Source organism: Mandrillus leucophaeus, unplaced genomic scaffold, assembly GCF_000951045.1.
Source record: "Mandrillus leucophaeus isolate KB7577 unplaced genomic scaffold, Mleu.le_1.0 Scaffold89, whole genome shotgun sequence".
NCBI lineage: Eukaryota > Metazoa > Chordata > Mammalia > Primates > Cercopithecidae > Mandrillus > Mandrillus leucophaeus.
This window is the reverse complement of record NW_012109696.1, coordinates 4,061,619-4,081,550: the sequence shown is the minus strand read 5'-3', so window position 1 is coordinate 4,081,550 and position 19,932 is coordinate 4,061,619. Positions and strand designations below refer to the sequence as shown.

Sequence of the window (19,932 nt, the reverse complement as noted above, 5' to 3'; positions counted from 1 at the left end):
CTGAGTTTCTATTTGGGTTCCCGTTGTGGTCAGGTCTTCTCCTCTGGGTCTTGCCTCCTAACTGACTGATTATACTCTGGGTCCCATTGCCCTTAGACATGACTGGAAGACCCCATGATTCCAGAATCATCTTATTCCAAAGACCAAACACAGGAAGCGGGAGCGCTTTAAATGTAAACCATTTCGCCTTTTTGCTTCTCTATTTATTGAGGGTGTTTTGTGATCGGAGGAAATACAAATATTAGGTAACTATCTACCCTGAAAGAAGAATTCCAGAGTATAGGACTCCATGAATTTTCAAGTAAGACTCAGGAGGATATGTGCCAACAGCAAAGAAACTTGGATGAAGGTAAGACATATTTTAAGTTCTTCTGTGTTTTAGCTTCAAGGTATATTGCCCATGATGTACCTAATTTATTAGGTAATAAGATTTCCAGGCCAATGCTGGGATTGGATGGTCAATCTCATACCATGGCTGAGGCCAGAGCCAACTTGGGTCAGGGCAAGCAAGAGGGAAAAGATGGTCTCAGCCGTGCTCACCAACCATCCCTGAAAAGGATGCTCTATCTCTGGTGACCATATCTTATTTGTACCAATCCCATTCCAACCCCAATCTCACTAAAGTTTCTGGAAGGAAATGCAATCAGATTGTGACATAAAGTCATTAAACAAGCAAGCAGACAATGCGGTATAGACTACATGCTCTAAAATCAGCTCTATTGATGTAATGTTGTTTTGCCCCAAAACTGACCCTTTAAGCATTTGGCCATGGGTAATCAAGGTAACTAACACTTCCTCCACACCTCCCTCCTGGTCACTCAACAGATATTGGGAGACACAAAGTAGAGGACATCTGTTCTGCAAACAAAAGTAGCATTCTCATTCATTGGTGATATGGTTTGGATTTGTGTTCCCACCCAAACCCCATGCCAAATTGTAATCTCCAGTGTTGGAAGTGGGGCCTGATGGGATATGATTAGATCATGGGTACAAAGTTCTCAAGAATGGTTTAGCACCATCCCTTTGGTGCAATTCTTGTGTTAGTAGTGAGTGAGTTATTGTGAAATCTGGTTGATTAAGAGTGTGTCGCACCTGCCCCCTCAATCTCGCTTGCTCCTGCTCTGGTCATGTGACCTGCCTGCTTCCCCTTCACCTTCTGCCATGATTGTAAGTTTCCTGAGGCCTTCCCAGAACCCAGGCAAGCAGATGCCAACATCATGCTTCCTCTACAGCCTGTGGAACCATGAGCCAATTAAGCCTCTTTTGTTCATAAATTACCAAGTCTCAGGTATTTCTTTATAGCAGTGCAAGAATAGACTAAATACAATTGGCTTTGGTTGAGTGGGCATGGTGGCTCATGCTTCTATTTCCAGTACTTTGGGAGACCAAGATAGGAGGATTATTTGAGGCCAGGAGTTTGAGAACAGCCTGGTCAACATAGCAAGACCCCATATCTCTCTTTATATGTAGATAGATAGATAGATAGATAGATAGATAGATAGATAGATAGATAGACAAACTATCTATCTACATATAAAGAGAGAGATGGGGTCTTGCTATGTTGATTCAGACCCTGGTGGGCACTGAGTGCCAGGCCCATGGCTCCTCTCTGTTGGGCACAGCCTCCCAGCCTCCACCTGTCCAAACTGCACAGTTTCTGCCTTCCTACCAGCCAGTTTTCATTGGCCCCATGGGCAAGTCAGTGGCTCCTCCCTTGGCCATGTATCCTTCATGCTGCCTGTACACAGTCTCTTGAGCTACCACTCCACAGGGGTCCATATCCAGAAGAGCCCATGGGCCAGGACATTTAGATATGCAGCAGATTGCCCATTGCACGCATTGGCTCCTGTTGCCTTGGTGTTTAGCTTTGACCTCCATGGGGCTGGCCCAGCAGACCAATGCCAGCAGCAAGCATCTCACCATCCTCAGAAAATGCCCTGTGCTGCTGCTTCTACTTCTTCCTCTTCTTCCCAGGCGGGGCTTCCCAGAGGTACCCCCTCGGCCCCTGCACCCTTCATACTTTGCCAGGCTTTCCCAGGGGAGTGACAGAAACATGCAGGGTGGACAACCCATTGCAAGCACTGTGGTGCAGTTTCACCCCACAAGGGCCAGTAGTTCTCACACCAGGAGTTTCCATCCCAGGGAGGTTCATGCCCCAAAGATCTCAGGTGAGCTCACCCCTGGACAGTCATAAAGAAGGCATATGGATACTTTCCCAAATCAGAAGCCTTAAAAGCAAACACCCTAGAGAAACTCTCACACAGAGACACAAAAAGGCATGTATACGACCAGCTCCTGCAGCACCACATACAGTCGTTGCTAATTAGAAACCATTTAAATGTCCTTTACGAGGCAGGTAATTAGATAAACGACAGCACACACATGTTCTGAGATCCTGAGCAACAATTTGTAAAATATGGTGAAAATCTGTGTGTGCTGACATGAAAAAACACGCAAGACATTGTTCAGAGAAAAAACTCAGGTTCCGGCCAAACGTCATGTCTTCCGGGGCTACCTACAAGAGGGCGACATTTTACCATAGAAACTCCATGGGGGCTGGGGAAGGAGGTCCTTGTAACTGAAGGTGGGCGAGGGGCCAAAGCCCATCAGGCTGGGAGGGGCAGCATGACCTTCAGGCAGAAAGAGGGACAAGGCATGGATAGCATGAGGTGCTGGAAGCCCATGTGCTGGGCACCCGAGCTGGAAAAGGACTGCCCTGGAATAAACTGGAGCTAGGTCAGAAAAGTGGACAGAAACCAAACCAACAATTTGGAATCCTTTATGTCTTTGCTTAGAAGTTTGGACTTACTTTTTGGACGATGGAGAAAAACTTGATAACTATCATCTTGATGAGAATAATTTGGTCAGTTTATCATGTACAGAGATCACTATTGAAGTAGCATGGAAGGTACATGAAAATGGAACCAGACTGAAGGCAGAGAGATCTTTTAGGGAATGATGACAATAACCCAGTCTGTTCAAGTCAGTTTAAGTAAAAGAATGCTACCATGTAGGGTGATCATATAATTTATTGTCCAACCCAGGAAAAACTAAAAAAATGAAATATGGTAGCCAGAGAGACATTGGGACAGAAGGCATAAATTGGGACTGTCCCAGGTAAACTGGAATGTATGATCATCCCAGTAATAGGAGATAAAGAAGAGAAACACTGGGATGATATCCGAACAGTCACATATTACCTGATACCTCTATGAAAGCAGAAGCACATCTCCTTTTCTGTTCACCATTTACCATTTATCTCCAGAGCTGTTCCATTGCCAGGAACATTATGGTGTTCAATAAATAACCTTTGAATAAATGGATGTTGAAGAAGATAGAATTGAAGATGGACAACTTATTCACACCTTGGGGTCCCCAGGGTACAAATAAGATTTTCTGAAGAGGGTGCATGGGATGAGGAGAGGGCAAAAACAGAACGTATGAGAGCATGGAAGTTAGGAAATAGGCAAAGAAGAAACTAAGGGAAAGTTAGATGGAGAAGGAGTGACCAGAGAGATAGAAGAACCCCTTAGAAGAGGTTGTATCAGTGATGGTGGGTGTCAGAGCTGCAACCATTGAAGCTTGACTGAGAAGTCTGCAGCAGAATGGAATGAGATCCCTTGGGTTGCAGGATCAAACTGTGCTTCGAGCACTATTTCATGGAATATGTTCTTTCAACCCCTTGAATCCCAATCATCTTAAGTACTTATTTAAAATTCAGATGTTGGAACATATCCCACACTTAATGAATCAGAATATCCCTGAGCAAGATCCAGGAATTTTAACATGTTTTCTGTGGGATTCTGAAGTTTTAGAATCCTAGGATAATATATGGCCTTCCCACTTGGATTTTGAAGACCAAGGAATAAAAGATGGGCTTAGAAAGGAAAAGACAATTCTGGGCTGAGAATTGTGGGTTGGAAAAGTGAAAGCAATAAACAGGAATAAACAATGGATCTGGGCCGATGCCAACCACACATTTCATCAAGATCACTCCTCTCGTCTGAAGAAAACAGTGGATGACATTAAAATAAACTTTCTAGGAGATGAACAGAATAGACCCACAGTTACTAATTCCTTCAATCTTCACTTGATGCATTTCAACCATGAACATGAAGACATATGATATGTAAGGAGATAAAGTCTTCATTCTCTTGTGAAGATGAAACTCAGGATATTTTAGTAGAGTAATAAAATAAAGGTAACTCTGATGGCAAAATGACTAGTAAACGCGTGAATGAAAGAGTGATGAAAATAATGATTATTCAAGGCTCTGATAATAACCCAGATAGGCAATTCTATGGGCTTGGACTGGGGAGGGATGAACATGGTCTCAAAGATGCTTTTTAGATAGAGTTGGCAGATCATAGTAAATGGATGTAGGCAGCATGTAACAGGGGAAGTAAAACAGGCTCCTGGACTGCAGGAGAAAGCATTCACTGAGGTGGATGATGGGAGGATGCAGACGGGAAGGGTGAAAGGTGATTTGTCTGGGCAAGAAAGTAGAACACATGGTAATCAGGCATTTGGAAACTTTCACAGATGCACCTTTCTGGTGTCAGGCAGGGGGATGGTCCCTTTTATGTGTCAACTTTGCGGGGCCACAGGGTGCCCAGATTCAACGTTACTTCTGGATGTGTCTGGAAGGGTGTTTTAGGGGAGATCACCATGTGAGTCAATGGAGTAGACTGCACCCCCCACCCCAAGATGGCAGGTGTCGTCCAATCCCCTGAGGGACTGGAAAGAGCAAACACAGAGGAGGAAAACGATGAGCCCTTTTGCTTCCTGGCTGCCTGCTGGAGCTGAGACAGATCTTCTCCTGGCCATAGACGACTCTCCCGGTTCTCAGACGTTTAGACTCAGCCTAGAATTACACCATGGGCTTTTCCTGGTCTTCAGCAAATCATGGGATTTCTTATCTTCCATAATCGCATGAATCAATTCATCATAACAAATTTCTTTTTATATATAAATATGTGTGTGTGTGCATGCATGTGTGTGTGTGTGTATACACACATACACGATTGGCTCTGTTTATCTGGAGAACCCTAACACAGTTTGTAAAAGGGAGGGTTTTCCTTTGATGGGTTAGCTCAATGACAAAAAGGAAAGATGTAATTTAAGGGGCAAAAAAGAATTTTTAGAACATCAACAGCAATCAAGTTCTTGAAATAAGCAAATTTATGTTACAAACTTGCAGGGTTTCCACTTATTAGAGAATGAGTCACAAGGAGTGGGGTTTTATCCTTGTGTGATGATAGATATTCCCAGGCACAGACACAAACACAGAGTTCTACAAAATCATTTCCCTTCTGATAAAACATACAATCATCATGGAGGGGAGAATGTTAAGGCTAGTGTTTCAATGCAGCTCCTTTTATTTAACTAATTACACAATTCGGTTACATTGTGACATAGTGAAGTTAGGGACAAGCTACCCAGAAATTGACTACAGACTTGAAGAGGATTTAGACTACACCACTGTTTAGGGAACTGCAGCAGGAGCACCTTCCTGTCCTTCCTCTACACAGATGAAATCAGCTTGACTACTGGAAGCTTGGCAGAGTGTACTTCCAGGCGAAGATTCCAAGGGGCGTTGAGAAAAAGTTCTTAATTAGCATGGAGTTTGAGCTGTATGGCAGATGATAATCAATTAGATATTTTTCATAGATTGTGCATGTGTGGCATTAGCAAACAAACCATGCAGATAGGACCATTTTTTGTTCCTGTGATATCTAATTATTCCTCCCGTACATGACTATGATGAGTTTTGTGATATAAGACAGGAGGAGGCCGGGCGCGGTGGCTCAAGCCTGTAATCCCAGCACTTTGGGAGGCCGAGACGGGCGGATCACGAGGTCAGGAGATCGAGACCATCTTGGTTAACACGGTGAAACCCCGTCTCTACTAAAAATACAAAAAAAAAATTAGCCAGGCGAGGTGGCGGCGCCTGTGGTCCCAGCTCCTCGGGAGGCTGAGGCAGGAGAATGGCAGGAACCTGGGAGGCGGAGCTTGCAGTGAGCTGAGATCTGGCCACTGCGCTCCAGCCTGGACGACAGAGCGAGACTCTGTCTCAAAAAAAAAAAAAAAAAAAAGACAGGAGGCGCGTCATTCTACTTTATAGGTACTGTTTTCACTCTCCCTCATGAAGAAACTATTAACACAGACTTTGTGATACAGCATGAATGTTTTGATGCCAAGGGAAGGCTTGCAAATAAATTATTTTCATCAGCGTTCATAGTAATAATAGTGGTAATTACCTTTACTTGAAAGTATTATTTTCCTTGTTAATTTCTGTCATTCCAGATTTCTGTTTAATTTAACATTTTATATATTGTAAAGAATCAAACAAATGCTTAACATTTCTGTAATGAAGGAAGCGGGCGCATACTCTGCACATGTGCAGATGGCCGCTGAATCTGCCCTTGGAAAGGAGATGTGCTAACGTGCTGTATTTTCCAAACAATTAGAGGTGTGTGCATCATCAAATTGGTTGCAGAACTAGAATCAGAACTCTAACAATCATATACTTCAGTGATTTTTCAAATTCACATTTAGGCAAAGAAAAACACTTTGTTCAAACAAAACCTTGTCTGGAAATTTGATATGTAAAACAAGGAAATTGGAGCTGTTCTGTTTAAAGGACAAGGAGAAATGTTCTAGTGTCCTCCGAAATTGGACTTCTCTCACTCCACCCCCCGACCCCATGTGGTTTCTGAGTTCCAATATCATTGGTGGGGTTGAGATCACGTTTTGCTGCTCCTGAGCCAACTATCTTCCTCATCTACTCATAGAAGTATCTGAGTGCCAGGGGACAGAGATGTCCCTGATGCACCAGCAGACGATGGGGCCAACAGTTCTCAGTCCTGGGCTGGCTCTTCACTCCCACTGGGCATGAACTTCAGTGGCAATGCAGAATCATCTTTGCTGATAGTATTTCCACCTTGCAGATATGACCTCGATCAGTTTTGTAATCATCCTGTGACACATTAAATCCTGTCCTGCTCCTCCTCAGAGACCTTTGATAACTCCCCCTGCTCAGAGGATAAAGCCCAGACTCATTCATATGCGACTGAAATCCCCTACAATGAGACCTCGGTGTCCTTGATTGCATCCTTGATAAACTCCACGCCGCAGCCTCACCCACTGCTCACTGGTCCCTGAGACATTTTCTGAGACTATGGAATCCCCTTAACTCATATTCTCTATCAAAATCCATGTCACCTTCCAAAGCCCGGTCCAAGTGGCAGGTCACTGTACTCTTTCCTCATTGAGCATGAGTCATGTCCTCCTTTGACCCCTGAAGTCGACAGCTCTTATATCACTGACAGTCTAGCTAGGAGACAGAAACTCTGTGAATTGTTTGGACAGAGAAAAGAATTCTTAACTAGGTATTGGTATGGGTTCAATTGCATGTCCCTAAAATTGATGTTAAGGTCCTCATCCTCAGTATCTCAGACCTTATTTGAAAATTGAATTGCTGAACATGTAAGTAGTTCAGCAAGTGTGCAATAAATCCAGGATTAGAACCTCAGCACCTCCTTCAACAGCCCGCCCACTGGGCCCAGGACTGACAGATTTGTTGATCTCATGATGTCACCTTTCCAACACTCTCTTCTCCCACACCCTGTGACAGTCCCCTGCTCTCTGCACTTCTAGGGGCAGCTCACCATGCTACAGGGCCATCGCCAGCACAGCTGTTACCAGTGCCTGGTAAAGTGAGGTCACACTGGACTAGGGTGGGCCCTCGATCTAATATGACTGATGATCTTATAAGAAGGGGATATTTGAGCATAAAGAGCCCACAGGAAAAATACCTCCATCTGAAGCTAAAGGCTGAGATTGGGGTGAGGCATCTGCAAATCGAGGAACACCAGAACTGCCAGCACATCCCCAGCAACTGGAAGAACATGGCTTTGAGATCTTTGAGCTCTTCCCTCAGTCCTCAGAGGAACCCACTCTGCTGCCACCTTGATCTAGGACCTCCAGCCTCTAGAACTGCCAGGCAGTAAGTTTCTGCTGTTTAGGTTCCCTGTCTTGGTACTTTGTTACAACTGCCCTAGCAAATGAAGACATTATGATGGATTTTCAACAAGCTAGCAGAAAAGATGAAGAGCCAACATGAAGTTATGGCAGAGGCAATGTGGGAAGCAGCTGCCACCCCTTAGCTAGGGCACAAGGGAGAGCAGGCAGATGGATTGGAGGAGTGCAGGGGCTGAAACTCAGGCCTCTAAGATGAACACTCTGCTGGGCTGGTACGGTGCTGTCTGAGGGAATCTGATGGTCTGACTTGGTAAGTGCTGGACACCTGGACCACTGGACCAGCTGCTGCCTGGTGAAGTCAGGTGGCAGGGCTGATGCGGAGAGTAACGGGAAGTGACCTGGGCAGGAAGGGCGAGGCTGCTGTGGAGAAGTGAGTTTAGCAGAGCCTGGCATTGTGCAGCAGAATGCAGAAGGGGGGCTGGCAACTTGGAGATGGACGCATCATAATGGCGTATCCCTCCTAGGACTTACTTTTGCCTTATGGAATAATTAGGTGTCTGTATGTGTTTCACCTAATTGTCTAACTTAGACATGTAACATAGATACTCGGACTACTGTCTAATTGATTTCAGCTTCTCCCAGAGCACAAGATACTGTCTATTCCTTATAGTGGTTCCCTAAAGCCTTCAGGGAATAAATGAACAAAGGGGAAAGGAGGAGGGGAGGAGTGAGGGGGGACAAGAGGAAAGAAGGAGGGAGGCAGGATAGGAGGAAGGAAGGAAGGAAGGAAGGAAGGAAGGAAGGAAGGAAGGAAGAGAAATAGGAGGAAAGAAAGGAGGGAGGAGGGATGGGAGGAAGGAAGGAAGGAGGAAGGACAGGAGGAAGGAAGGAGGGAAGAGGGATAGGAGTAAGGAAAGAGGGAGGTGGGACAGGAGGAAGGAAGAGAAATGGGAGGAAGAAAGGAGTGAGGAGGGATGGGAGGAAGGAAGGAGGCAGAGGGATGGGAGGAAGGAGGGAAGGAGGAGGAAGGAAAGAGGGAAGCGGGACAGGAGAAAGGAAGGAAAAGAAATGGGAGGACAGAAGGAAGGAAGGAGGAGGAATGGGAGGAAGAAAGGAGGGAGGAGGGACAGGAGGAAGGAAAGAGGGAGGCAGGACAGGAGGAAGGAAGGAAGAGAAATGGGAGAAAGGAAGGAGGGAGGAGAGATGGGAGGAAGGAAGGAGGAAAGACAGGAGGAAGGAAGGAGGGACGAGAGATGGGAGGAAGGAAGGAGGGAGGAGGAAGGAAAGAGGGAGGCAGGACAGGAGAAATGAAGGAAGAGAAATAGGAGAAAGGAAGGAAGGAAGAGGGACGGGAGGAAGAAAAGAGGGGGAGGGACAGTAGGAAGAAAAGAGGGAGGTGGGAAGGAAGGAAGGAAGGAAAGAAGGAAGGAAGGAGGGAGGGAGGGAAGGAAGGAAGAGAAATGGGAGAAAGGAAGGAGGGATGGGAGGAAGGAAGGAGGGAGGGAAAAGCAGTCAGGCACTGATAACAACTGTGCTGGCGACGGCCGCGTACCATGATGAGTTGCCCCTAGAAGTGCAGAGAGCAGGGGACTGTCACAGGGTCTGGGAGAAGGGAGTGTGGGAAAGGTGACGTCATGAGATCAACAAGTCTGTCAGTCCTGGGCCCAGTGGGCGGGCTGTTGAAGGAGGTGCTGAGGTTCTAATCCTGGATTTATTGCACACTTGCTGAGCAACCTTCGACAAACCACTTAACTCAACCCTAGAGATAATGTCATACAGTCCTCAGTTTGTAAAATGATCACTGATCCTTTGCCACTGCTATCACAGCCACGGTGGCAATGTATCTGCTGGCAGTGAGGCGCAGCAGCTGATAAAACACACAAGGGGGCTCAAATGTTCTGTTTTTATGGCAGTTTTTTCTTGCTTAATGTACATACAGTAAGCTGTGACCTTGGGACCCAAGCATATTCACATGATGGGCTACTAAAGGTTTCCTCTTTTGCAAAATCTAGGAAAAGGGGCTTAACTGATAGCTTTGAAATGTGTGTAGTAGAAATGACATCAAGATAGTGCAATTGGCACATCTATTGCATGGAGTAAAAGCAGCACGCTGGCCTCCTTGGTTTATGAAGACATTCTACCAGCTGACTATCCTGGAGTCAACAAGGAAGAAGTAGAAGTAGCTTGGAGCCCAGGATCAAATTAATTTTCTCAAATCAAAGCCCCTCCTTGTCTAGAGAATCTGTAAGCCAGACAAAATTCAAAGTCTTTTTATACGGGAATACACTGTATCAGGGTGGCAAATTTAACCTTCGATAATAACCAATATTGGAAAATTTTAATGTATGGAATAATATAATTATCCTAGACATGACATAGTTTTATTTTATTTTACACTGAAGAGGGGAAAGGCTAGAGCTTCTTCTAACACCTTTTGCCCCAAAGCTAAAGAATATATTGCATTGTGAGCAATGAACATAGATCCAGCTAATGAACTCTGGTGTTGCTTTGGTGGGAGAGGCATAGGTGATCATGGATGGTAGTGTGAAGGTATAGGTGGCCATGGATGGCAGTGGGAAGGTATAGGTGATTATAGATGGTAGTGGGAAGGTATAGGTGATCATGGATGGTAGTGGGAGAGGTATAGGTGATTACAGATGGTAGTGGGAAGGTATAGGTGATCATGGACGGTAGTGGGAGTGGTATAGGTGGTCATGGATGGTGGTGGGAAGGTATAGGTGATCATAGATGGGAGTGAGAAGGTATAGGTGATCATGGATGGTAGTGGGAGAGGTATAGGTGATCAGGGATGGAGGTGGGAGAGGTATAGGTGGTCATGAATGGTAACGGGAGAGGTATAGGTGGTCATGGTTGGTAGTGGGAGAAGTATAGGTGGTCATGGATGGTAATGGGAGAGGTATAGGTGGTCATGGATGGTAGTGGGAGAAGTATAGGTGGTCATGGATGGTAGTGGGAGAGGTATAGGTGATTATAGATGGTAGTGGGAAGGCATAGGTGGTCATGGGTGGTAGTGGGAGAGGTATAGGTGGTCATGGATGGTAGTGGGAGAGGTATAGATGGTCATGGGTGGTAGTGGGAGAGTTATAGGTGTTCATGGATGATATAATAGGCTGAATCATGCTCTGCACCATCCCCAAATTAATATGTTGAAGCCCTAATCCTCAGTATACCATAATGCCAGTGTGTTTGGAGACACGGCTTTTAAAGAGGTGATCAAGGTAAAATGAGGCCATTAGAATGGACCTTAGTCCAATTGAACTGGAGTCCCCTCAAAAGGAGGAAATTTGGACACAGAGAAAGATACCAGGGATGCCCACGCACGGAGTGGCCAGGAGGAGACATAACAAGAGGCTACTGGACCACCTCTAAGCAAGGGAGAGACCTCAGAAGGAACCAACCCTGCCAACAACTTAGCCTTGGACTTTTAAGCTCCAGAGCTGGGAGAAGATGAATGTCTGCCATTGAAGCCCCCAGTCCCTGGGACTTTGCTCCAGCACTCCCAGCCAAGGCACACAGGTGGACAGGATTCTGCAGGCCTCTCTCAAACCTGGCTCTACCATTGGTGGCATCTCAGAAGGAAATCACTGACAAGGGGGATGCAGAAGGCCTCCTTTCCCCAAAGAGTGATTGGGAAGGAAGCTGCTTCTCCCCTAAACCTCCAGCAAAAGTGTGGGTCTCCCCTAGGAGCTTTGGGTGACTACTCTATGGCCACTTATTAAAATGTAGATGTTCTCTCCGCAGGAGATTAAGCTAACCTATCCCTGTCAATTAGCAAACATCTTAGGTCATATTAGAATCTTTGATTCGTCCGCCAGTCCCTCAATTTATTCCCAAGAGAATGAACCGCAGGCCACGTCAATCTTCACTGGAGGTGATGCGAGCCCAAGAATGGGTAATGGGTGGCATGGAGGGTCAATCCAAGCAGCCTGCCATCAGTGTGAGGACCTTTAGGGCAGGCTCTAAAATGCAGGGGTTTGGGAAGGACATCTGGAGGAACACAGAGGACTGAGAAGAGGAACTTCCCTATCTGGGGATTTTGCCTAGTTTGGGCTCCTCTTGGTCACAGGTGTATTATGTTCTAGGGGCCAAATTCCCCACTGGAAGTGTGTCTGGGAGAAGAAAACGTTTCCTCTTCCTCCTCTCTTCTCTTCCACTCCCCATGCTATTTCCACCTTTCACAAGCATGCATGCACCCACACAGCACCCAAGGCTGGTGTAAGATTGGAAGGTCTGGAGGCCTTTCTTCATGTCCTACAAAAGAGAGGATGGGAATGGCGGGGGCCTGGATAAGAACCCCAAACTAGGGTACAGCTCTGGAGATAACTTTGGGTGACAGTCATGTAAGAGGCAAAGTCAGAGCAAGAACAGATATGGGACGCATGGTTCAAGGGATATTTTAAGTTTTCCTCCTTAGACTCATTTCATACCCCAGATTTTTCTACAGCAGTAGTCTTGGAATATGCTGGTAGACTCTAAGTGTCTTCAGAACATCCCAGAAACTTTCCCTGAACTTCCAATGTCTGTTAGGCTTTGAGACACTACGCTGTGCTGTTGAGTTGGTGTCCCTAAAGTCTGAAGAATAGATTTTAACCTATGGGCGTAGGAGGTCTGCTGTTGCACACATTCATTAAAAACCTGAAATGTACTATGCTTTCTGCTTGAGAGGTGTTTTGTAGGCACGTATTTGTCAATGGATTTTTAAAGAGATTTGTAGTAGGTAGGCTTTTATCTTTAATAATGTATAAGTGGTTGAGGGCTGATATGAAGTCATTGGAGAGAGAACTCTGGTCTAAATTTTAAATATTTTTGGAAACGTCAAACACAAATACACCATTTAGTATTTTCCCCTTCTTCCATCACACACATATAAATTCCTTTGAGGGTTTTACCCTGAAGTCTTCTCTGGATTTGCTCAAATTTAGGAAATGTATTATCCTTCCTAAGCTAGTATCTTACTTCCTCTCTCGTTGTTACTGTCTGTTGTTATTGGGAAGAATGTGTGAAGTAAATTCATAAATAAGCTTTAAGTATGCAACCATGTAGATCTGGTTTTTTGAATGAGAGATGCTACTTTAACCATAATTGAATATAATTAAGTGGATAGTATATTTTAACCACTATTGGTTGTTAAAACATCAATTTCAAATGCACAGCTATGATAAAAGTCAAGTATTCTAAAAAGAAATAAAAGTTCAATCAGTTTTATCAACTGGTTGCATTTTCTAAACCCCTTCCTCTTTGACTGAACACTATACTAATAATATTTGATATTTATGTGTCAATAGTTCATGAGCTTACCATTAAATTGTTTGATTATTGAAATATTAATGAGAATGACAGTGGAATTCAACCAAGTTGATTTGAGTTCTTCTTATTTCCTATCTCCTTTTCAGGAAGAGGTGAACTGCTCTCTGCCCCCTCCATAAACCCATGTGTAAATTTCCCTGCTGGCATTTCATCATGCAGTAGTGATAGAAAATTCTTAAAGTTGCATTAGATGCACCAACTGTTGGCACTATGTGGAGACAAATTGCCTTTGGAGCCTCTCAAAGTTGTCATGGCTTAGAGTTAGTTGTTCTTGCTTTTGTTCTCTTGCTTTTGGTAACCAAGAGGAAATGAGGTTGCCCAACAGTTTAAGAATTAAGAGTTTAAGTCAGAGTCTGGGATGTGGTACCTTTCATTGCTGTAAGTTAAAAGAAAAAAACAACAAACAACAAATACAAAACAACAACTCCCTGACAGACTTCTTGTTGGTAGTCTGAAAGCCTCAGGGATTAAGAGGAGTTCCGATGGGAGAGACCCAAGGAGCGCCTGGGACTTGGTGACTTGACTGGAGTCTTCTGAAGGATGCATTATTTTGTTTTAAACACTTTTAGAAAATGAGTTCACTAGCAGAGAACTGTCCTGACTTGCACCAGGAGGGAAAAATGGCACTGAAAGCAACATGAAATAAGTTTTAAGATAAACTCCACTCCCATTTTAGTCAAAGGATATTAATTTCCAAAGCGACTTGGGCACACACGTGTACCTAACAAGAGTGCACCTCTGTGTGGCCAGGGTCATGCCCACTGCCCTCTGGACTCTACCCACCAGACTCTAACCAGCGTCTCAGTTTTTGTTGGAGAGTACAGTAACAGTCACATACTCAAAGAGTTAAAATAGAACCCTTACGCATGCCTGCTTTTAAACTGTAACGTCCTCCTAACAGAAGTTCTTATCGGAGGTCTGCACTGCACTTGGCAAACAAGACGTTCTACCTTTTAAACAAATAATTCATTAGGTAATTAAATTCAAGTGAGATTACTCTAATTAAATATACACTGCTGTTGAATCATAATTTCCATGTGGCCTAGTTAAAGATGAACAATCTCTTGTTCCTGACAAAAAAAGAAAGCTTTAGAAGAATTCCCCATGGCTGGAAGAATAGATATACACGCACTCCACAGAGGTCATTTCAAGAAGGCGGAGATGCAAACATAACGCGGAGAGGGGATGTCTCCTGTCTAGAGATTCCAGAGCAGGTTCAGCTTAAGGCTGCGGGTTAAGGTTAGAGGGACAAGGAGAGAAGCCACAGTGATCCCAGGGCGCTGGGTCACCGCGGGTGCGCACAGCCAGGGATCCTGGCGGGAGCCAGGGCGGTTTCAGCTGCATCCAATAGGCCCCAAGCGGGAGGCGATTCCGAGGCCAGAGCTGGCCCAAAGACCAGAGGACCTGAACAAAATGAAAAGTCACTTTGTTCCCCACACCGTGCTCAGCCCGGTCTCCTCTAATGACATTAGGAGCCGCAGCCACGACGGCGCTCACGGGGGCGCAGAAGTCCCCGCTGGCTTTGATCCGCGCCTCTCCGCTGCCGAGAGCTGACAGTCGGCTGCGCAGCGGCCCCGCTTTCATTTGTCAGACACGCGTTTGCCGGTGTACCCGCGCAGGCAGCTACACCTGTACTGAGAGCATTTACATCGCCTTGCTTCGGGATGGCATTGATTTGGGACGGGTGAAATACAAACACAAACTAATTAAAAACTGCATAATGGAGCCCTACAGGAACAAGGCAGAAAAACAAATAAATACAAGTGCAGCTGGCACGGCGATGGTGCCTCTGCCCCCGAGCAACCGTCTGGTGACATCAAATTAGAAGCCTTGAGAACTCTCACACCGTTGCTGTTGTTCATATTGGAGGCATAATGGAAATGATCTGGTTAATTAAGGCGAGGTTTATAAAATATTTACGTGTGTGCACACGCATGTAATTCACTTCCTTCGACACTGGGGACCGCGTCGGAGCGGCACTCCAGGCCGGGCCACTGCGGTCCATTCCTCTGCCCTGCGTTTGTGGGAAATTCAGGCCCAGTGCCGCAGCTTTAGGGCCAGGGTCGCATTTGGTCCGCCTGCCGCGTTCTCTGGTGCGGTCCCCACGCTGCTGAGGAACTGGCTCCGCGATGCCTGCCGTGGGGGGTACTCCCCTCAGCGTGAGACCGTCCTGCGTCCTTCGCTTCTGGGCGTTTCCTTCTGGGGTTTCCTCCTCCCGCCTGCCCAACTCAGCTCAGCTCGCCACCGCGTCCCCGCAGCTCTGCGCCCTCGGGGCGCTCACTGTAGACTATTCTTGGACCCCAGGGGCCACCAGTCCCTGCCCGGCGTGGCAGGAGAGCGCAGATTGCACACGGGGTCGGAGCCTAGGGAATCGTCGAGTCGCAGCGGCCGGACCCACCGGGAGTCTCAGCCGCTGGGGATTGTCTGACTATTGCTTCAATGTTGCCGACCTGGGTGGCCTCCCAGCTGTTGCTGAGGGACGGTGCGAAGTCCTAGTGCGTTTTTAAGAGTCGGGGCGCAGCGCCAGACTGGGGTCCGCGCTGCAGCGCCAGGTCAGGCCGCCTCCGTCGCCACCACTGAGCCGCGGCCCAGCGCAGAGTCCTGCCATCTGGAGCAGACAGTGGCCAGAGTGAAGGCAGGAGCCCAGGCCCGAGCCATCCGTTTGCATCCCGCGGCGAGTCTGTGTAGCCTGATCCCCGGCGAAAAGGCTGGTCCCACAGACGGCTTCCGGGAGTGATGCGTCCCCAGGAGCATCCTCCTCTTCCTTAGCGACCCCCGGATTGCAGAGCTTCAAGACCAGCAAACTGTTTCCCAAGAAACAAAATTGTAAACGAGGAAGCTGTTGGGTGTGTTTAATCTTGTCCTGATGTAAATATGCCCCAGGAGGGTGAGGCAGGGCGGGTGGAATCCTCACTGAGGGTTGGGAGAGAGAATAGGGAAACGATCTTCTTCAGGAATAACAAATCCCTCCCACTTAGAAAACTGACTCATAATAATAATAATGATAACAACAGCAGCACCTTGCAAGTAAACTTTCCATCAAGCCTTGACACCAGCTTAAAAATCTAGTTAGCTTAAACTGCAGTTGTACACCAACGCCCATCTCCCTCCCCTACCGCCTCCAGCCTTTCCTCTCCTCCCCGCCCAACCCCCACCCCTGCAGCCTGCCCCCTGCGCTCCCCGAGACACTCGCGCACTCTGCACACGCCGCTGCACCCAGAGGCCTGCGTCTGTCCAAGTCCTGGACGCGCTGAAGGTCCTGGTTTCCCAGCGGGGGGGTCCCAGTCACCCCCCATCGCGGAGCTTCGCGGGATCATGCCAGCCTCCTGGGCCACATGCCCTGGGTCCCCGGAGCACCGGGGCCCAAGGGCTTCCGGACTGGATCCCCGGCGCTAAGCAGGAGGAGCTCCGATTCCGCTGCGCAGCGACCCCTAGACCTGGTTTTGTCAGGCTCCTCGTCTTTGTCTCTGGGACAGTGACTACGGGGGCAGCCACCGGGTGCAGCCAGCTTAGCCAGGAGCAACCTCTGGAGCAGCGGCAGGGCCTGCCTCAGCCACCCCCTTTGGAGGCAGGAAAAGTGGCTGAGGGGCCAACAAAGTGGTTCTCTCCTAGTTCAGAGATCTAGTGCCTCACAGTCGGGGTGTCGGTTTCCAAGACCTAGCAGAGGGAGCCACACAACCTCCCATTCCAACGTCCATCCCCTTCACCTGGCACACCTATGGCCACCAGAGGGATGGTCCTAGATGCCAGTGATGCTGCGTCCGGGTGGGGGCAGGGGCAGTCTCTTTGAGGGAAAGTTCAGACTTTCTCAGGCCATTTTTAAAAGGGCGTTCAAATCAGGCCCATGGGTTCCAGACGCCCAGCCCTTCTGCCTGCTCCAGCATCTGAGGCCCTGGAGCCCTGAGCCCCACTGAAACATTTGCTTCTGAAAAAGAGTGGCAGAACGAGTGGGAAGAAACTCTCCCAGGAGAGGCTGAGCCAGGAGATTCTAGCTCCTTCTCCGCCTCTCCCCCTCTCTGATGGGAGGCTTTGGTGGCAATTCTCTCTCTCTCTTTCTCTCAGTCTACCCTGCCTCCTAGTATCCTAGGTGAAAGTTTTTGGGCCAAGGGCCAAGGAGAAAGAAGGGAGGAGGTGAGTTTGGGCCTGCCAGGCTTTGCTAGAACTTCCTAGAAAGGACTTCCTAGAATTGGTTTTAGGCCCAGGGGCCTGGAGTGCAGCCACAGGCCCTGGCCTTGGGCAGAGAATGGACCACAATCTCCCCTTCTGCACCTTTGCAGGGCTCGGGGGGAGCAAGTTACCCAGCTTTGCTAGTGCCACTTCCCCAGGAACTGTGCAGTCCTCAGGCAGGATTAACAGGGCAGGGGAGCCTCCAGGTGGGGCCCAGCAGCGGCCTCCCCACCCAGCTCCCTGGTGTTTTCAGGAACCTGCGGTCATTTTGTGATCGCCCATGGAGGTGATGCAGCCAGCGCACAGAGGAGTGGGCTGGTTGAGAGTCAGCATGAAGCCTCCACTCCCCTATTCCCGCCTCCCCACAAAGCTCTGCCAGCTGCACAGAGACCTGAGGCTTGCGGGTGGGGTAGGCGGTGGTGCTTTGTGTGTTGGAAGGAGGCAGACAAGCTGTAGATGAATCCCAGGGCTGAGAAGTGTCTCTGGACTTACATCGCACCTCATTTTCCAGGTCACACAAGAGGGTGTATCTCCCCTGTCACCCTGAAATGCGACACAAGTTTGCTGAACAGGACGGGGTGGGTGGGGCTGGCCCACTTCTCACACAGTGAGTCACATGCAATGGATGGATTTGTTTTGGGTATAGAGGAGAGGAGGTTGAAAATCAGAAATCTGTCTTAGGGTTAGAAGGTGTCTGGAGGTGGGCTAGGGAACAGGAAAAAGCTGCAGTTAGGGGCTTCCCGGAGTTGTGTCACCAAGAATCCACTCCGCACCGACCCTCCGCGTCCCCACAAACCCCGCCTGGAATCTGTAAAAGCAGGAAAGGAACCATAGAGGTTGTAGGCGGATTCCGGAGTTTGCAGGGGCGAATTGAGCGGGGGAATCAGCATGACTAGGAAACAATCTGACTCAGAGCAGGGAAATCAAGCCCGATGTCAGAGCTGGTTATTAGTAATTACTACTATCATGGGCATTATTGTTGCTAATTATAGGCGATGTCTCACTGTCTGTCCTCAGGCCCAGAAAACTGGAGGCCTCCTGATGCTGCTGAAGTCCCTGGGCCTCCAGGCTCGGTGAAGAAAGGGAAGCGAGGCAGGGGGTCAAGGGACCGCCAGGCCGGTGTCCAGGATACGGGTGGCTCAGCCCAACAGCAGAACAGCATGCCGACTCTGGCCCGATGGCCGCCTTCATCCCATAGCCCCAACCCGGCCTAAAGCGGGGAAGACGCCAGAGTGCGCTGCTGAAATTCCCGCGGGGTCCCGTGTGCTGGAGAGCGGCAGCGGGGTGAACTCCCGGCCCCGGCTCTGAGTAGGAGGTGGTTCGCAAAGTGGCCCCGGGAGCCGGGGCTGGTACCCGGTTCCCCACGGCACCGTCCGGACCTCTCCAGCCAGGAGGCGCAGAAGTGGCCAGCCAGGGCCGTCCCAGGCTCAGGGAGGCGAGGAGGCCGGTGCACTTGGCATCTTCTCCCTGGAGCGGTGGCACCGCCAGGCCCGCGGCGACACGGAGCCCCTCTCAAGTGCGCCGCGCCTGGCCGCGTCCTGTCGCCCCGCGAGGCTGAGGATGGAGAGGGGAGACGCCGGGAGAAGAGGGACGCGGGGTTGGACCCAAGAGGCCGCTCAGTTCCCGGTCTGGCGGCGGCGCCGACTCGGGTTCGTGCGTTCCACACGTTTCCCGTCTGCCTCTGCACACCACAAACACGGCATCCAGGCCACGCCGCCTTCCCCCTTCGCTGGGGCGCGGGGGATGCTTCCTTCCGGCTGCCAGGGGGGTTTCTGGGTGAAGAAAAAGCCCCTCCCCTCGCATCTCCCCCACCCCTCCCTCCGAGAACCCGCGCCGACTGCGCCTGCTTCCCCTGAGCTAGCGACTTCTCCGCGGGGTTTGCCCTTGCTCAAAGTTTGCACAATTGAGAGCCCTCAGAGCTCGGCCGCTCCCCACTTCCCCGAGGGCGGCGAGGCCGGTCATTGGCAGACGATCGGTTACTACCTAGTAGGGGCCCAAGGGAACCCGCATCCGGAGTCGGGGGTGTCACGCCACGCCGGTTCAGCGGCTCGCGGAGAGTGTCCGGGTGCACTTCTGCCAAAGATGTTCCCTGGAGGCACCGGACGCGCGGGACTCGGGGGAGAGGCCGCTCCCTGCCCGCTGTCACCCGCGCCCAGGCCGCCGGCCCCTTCCCCGATGCCCAGACGGTAGAAAAGCAGACGCCGAATTGTTTTTGTTAAAAAGGGGACACACCTCGACCGCGAAACTGCAAACCCGGTGTCAGACAGCTGTAAACCCGTGTCGACAGGTTGTCAGACAGCCGCGGGGGCTGGTCGGGAAGGAGCCCGCGGCCTCCGGGCCCACACCCCGATACACATCTAGCCCAGGCCCGAGCCATCCGTTTGCATCCCGCGGCGAGTCTGTGTAGCCTGATCCCCGGCGCCAAAGGCTGGTCCCACAGACGGCTTCCGGGAG

At 49.0% G+C, this 19,932-nt stretch overlaps 1 protein-coding gene across 1 annotated transcript in view; it reads left to right on the top strand.

The window, feature by feature from the left end:
- Nucleotides 1-17,758: 17,758 nt before the first annotated feature.
- The window catches only part of IRX1 (iroquois homeobox 1), a 19,137-nt gene continuing 16,963 nt past the window's right edge, over nt 17,759-19,932 (top strand). The window contains exons 1-3 of the mRNA XM_011969412.1: nt 17,759-17,882; nt 18,791-19,664; nt 19,766-19,881. Of these exons, the coding sequence (XP_011824802.1) occupies nt 17,759-17,882; nt 18,791-19,664; nt 19,766-19,881 (1,114 nt within the window). The remainder of the gene's footprint in view (nt 17,883-18,790; nt 19,665-19,765; nt 19,882-19,932) is intronic.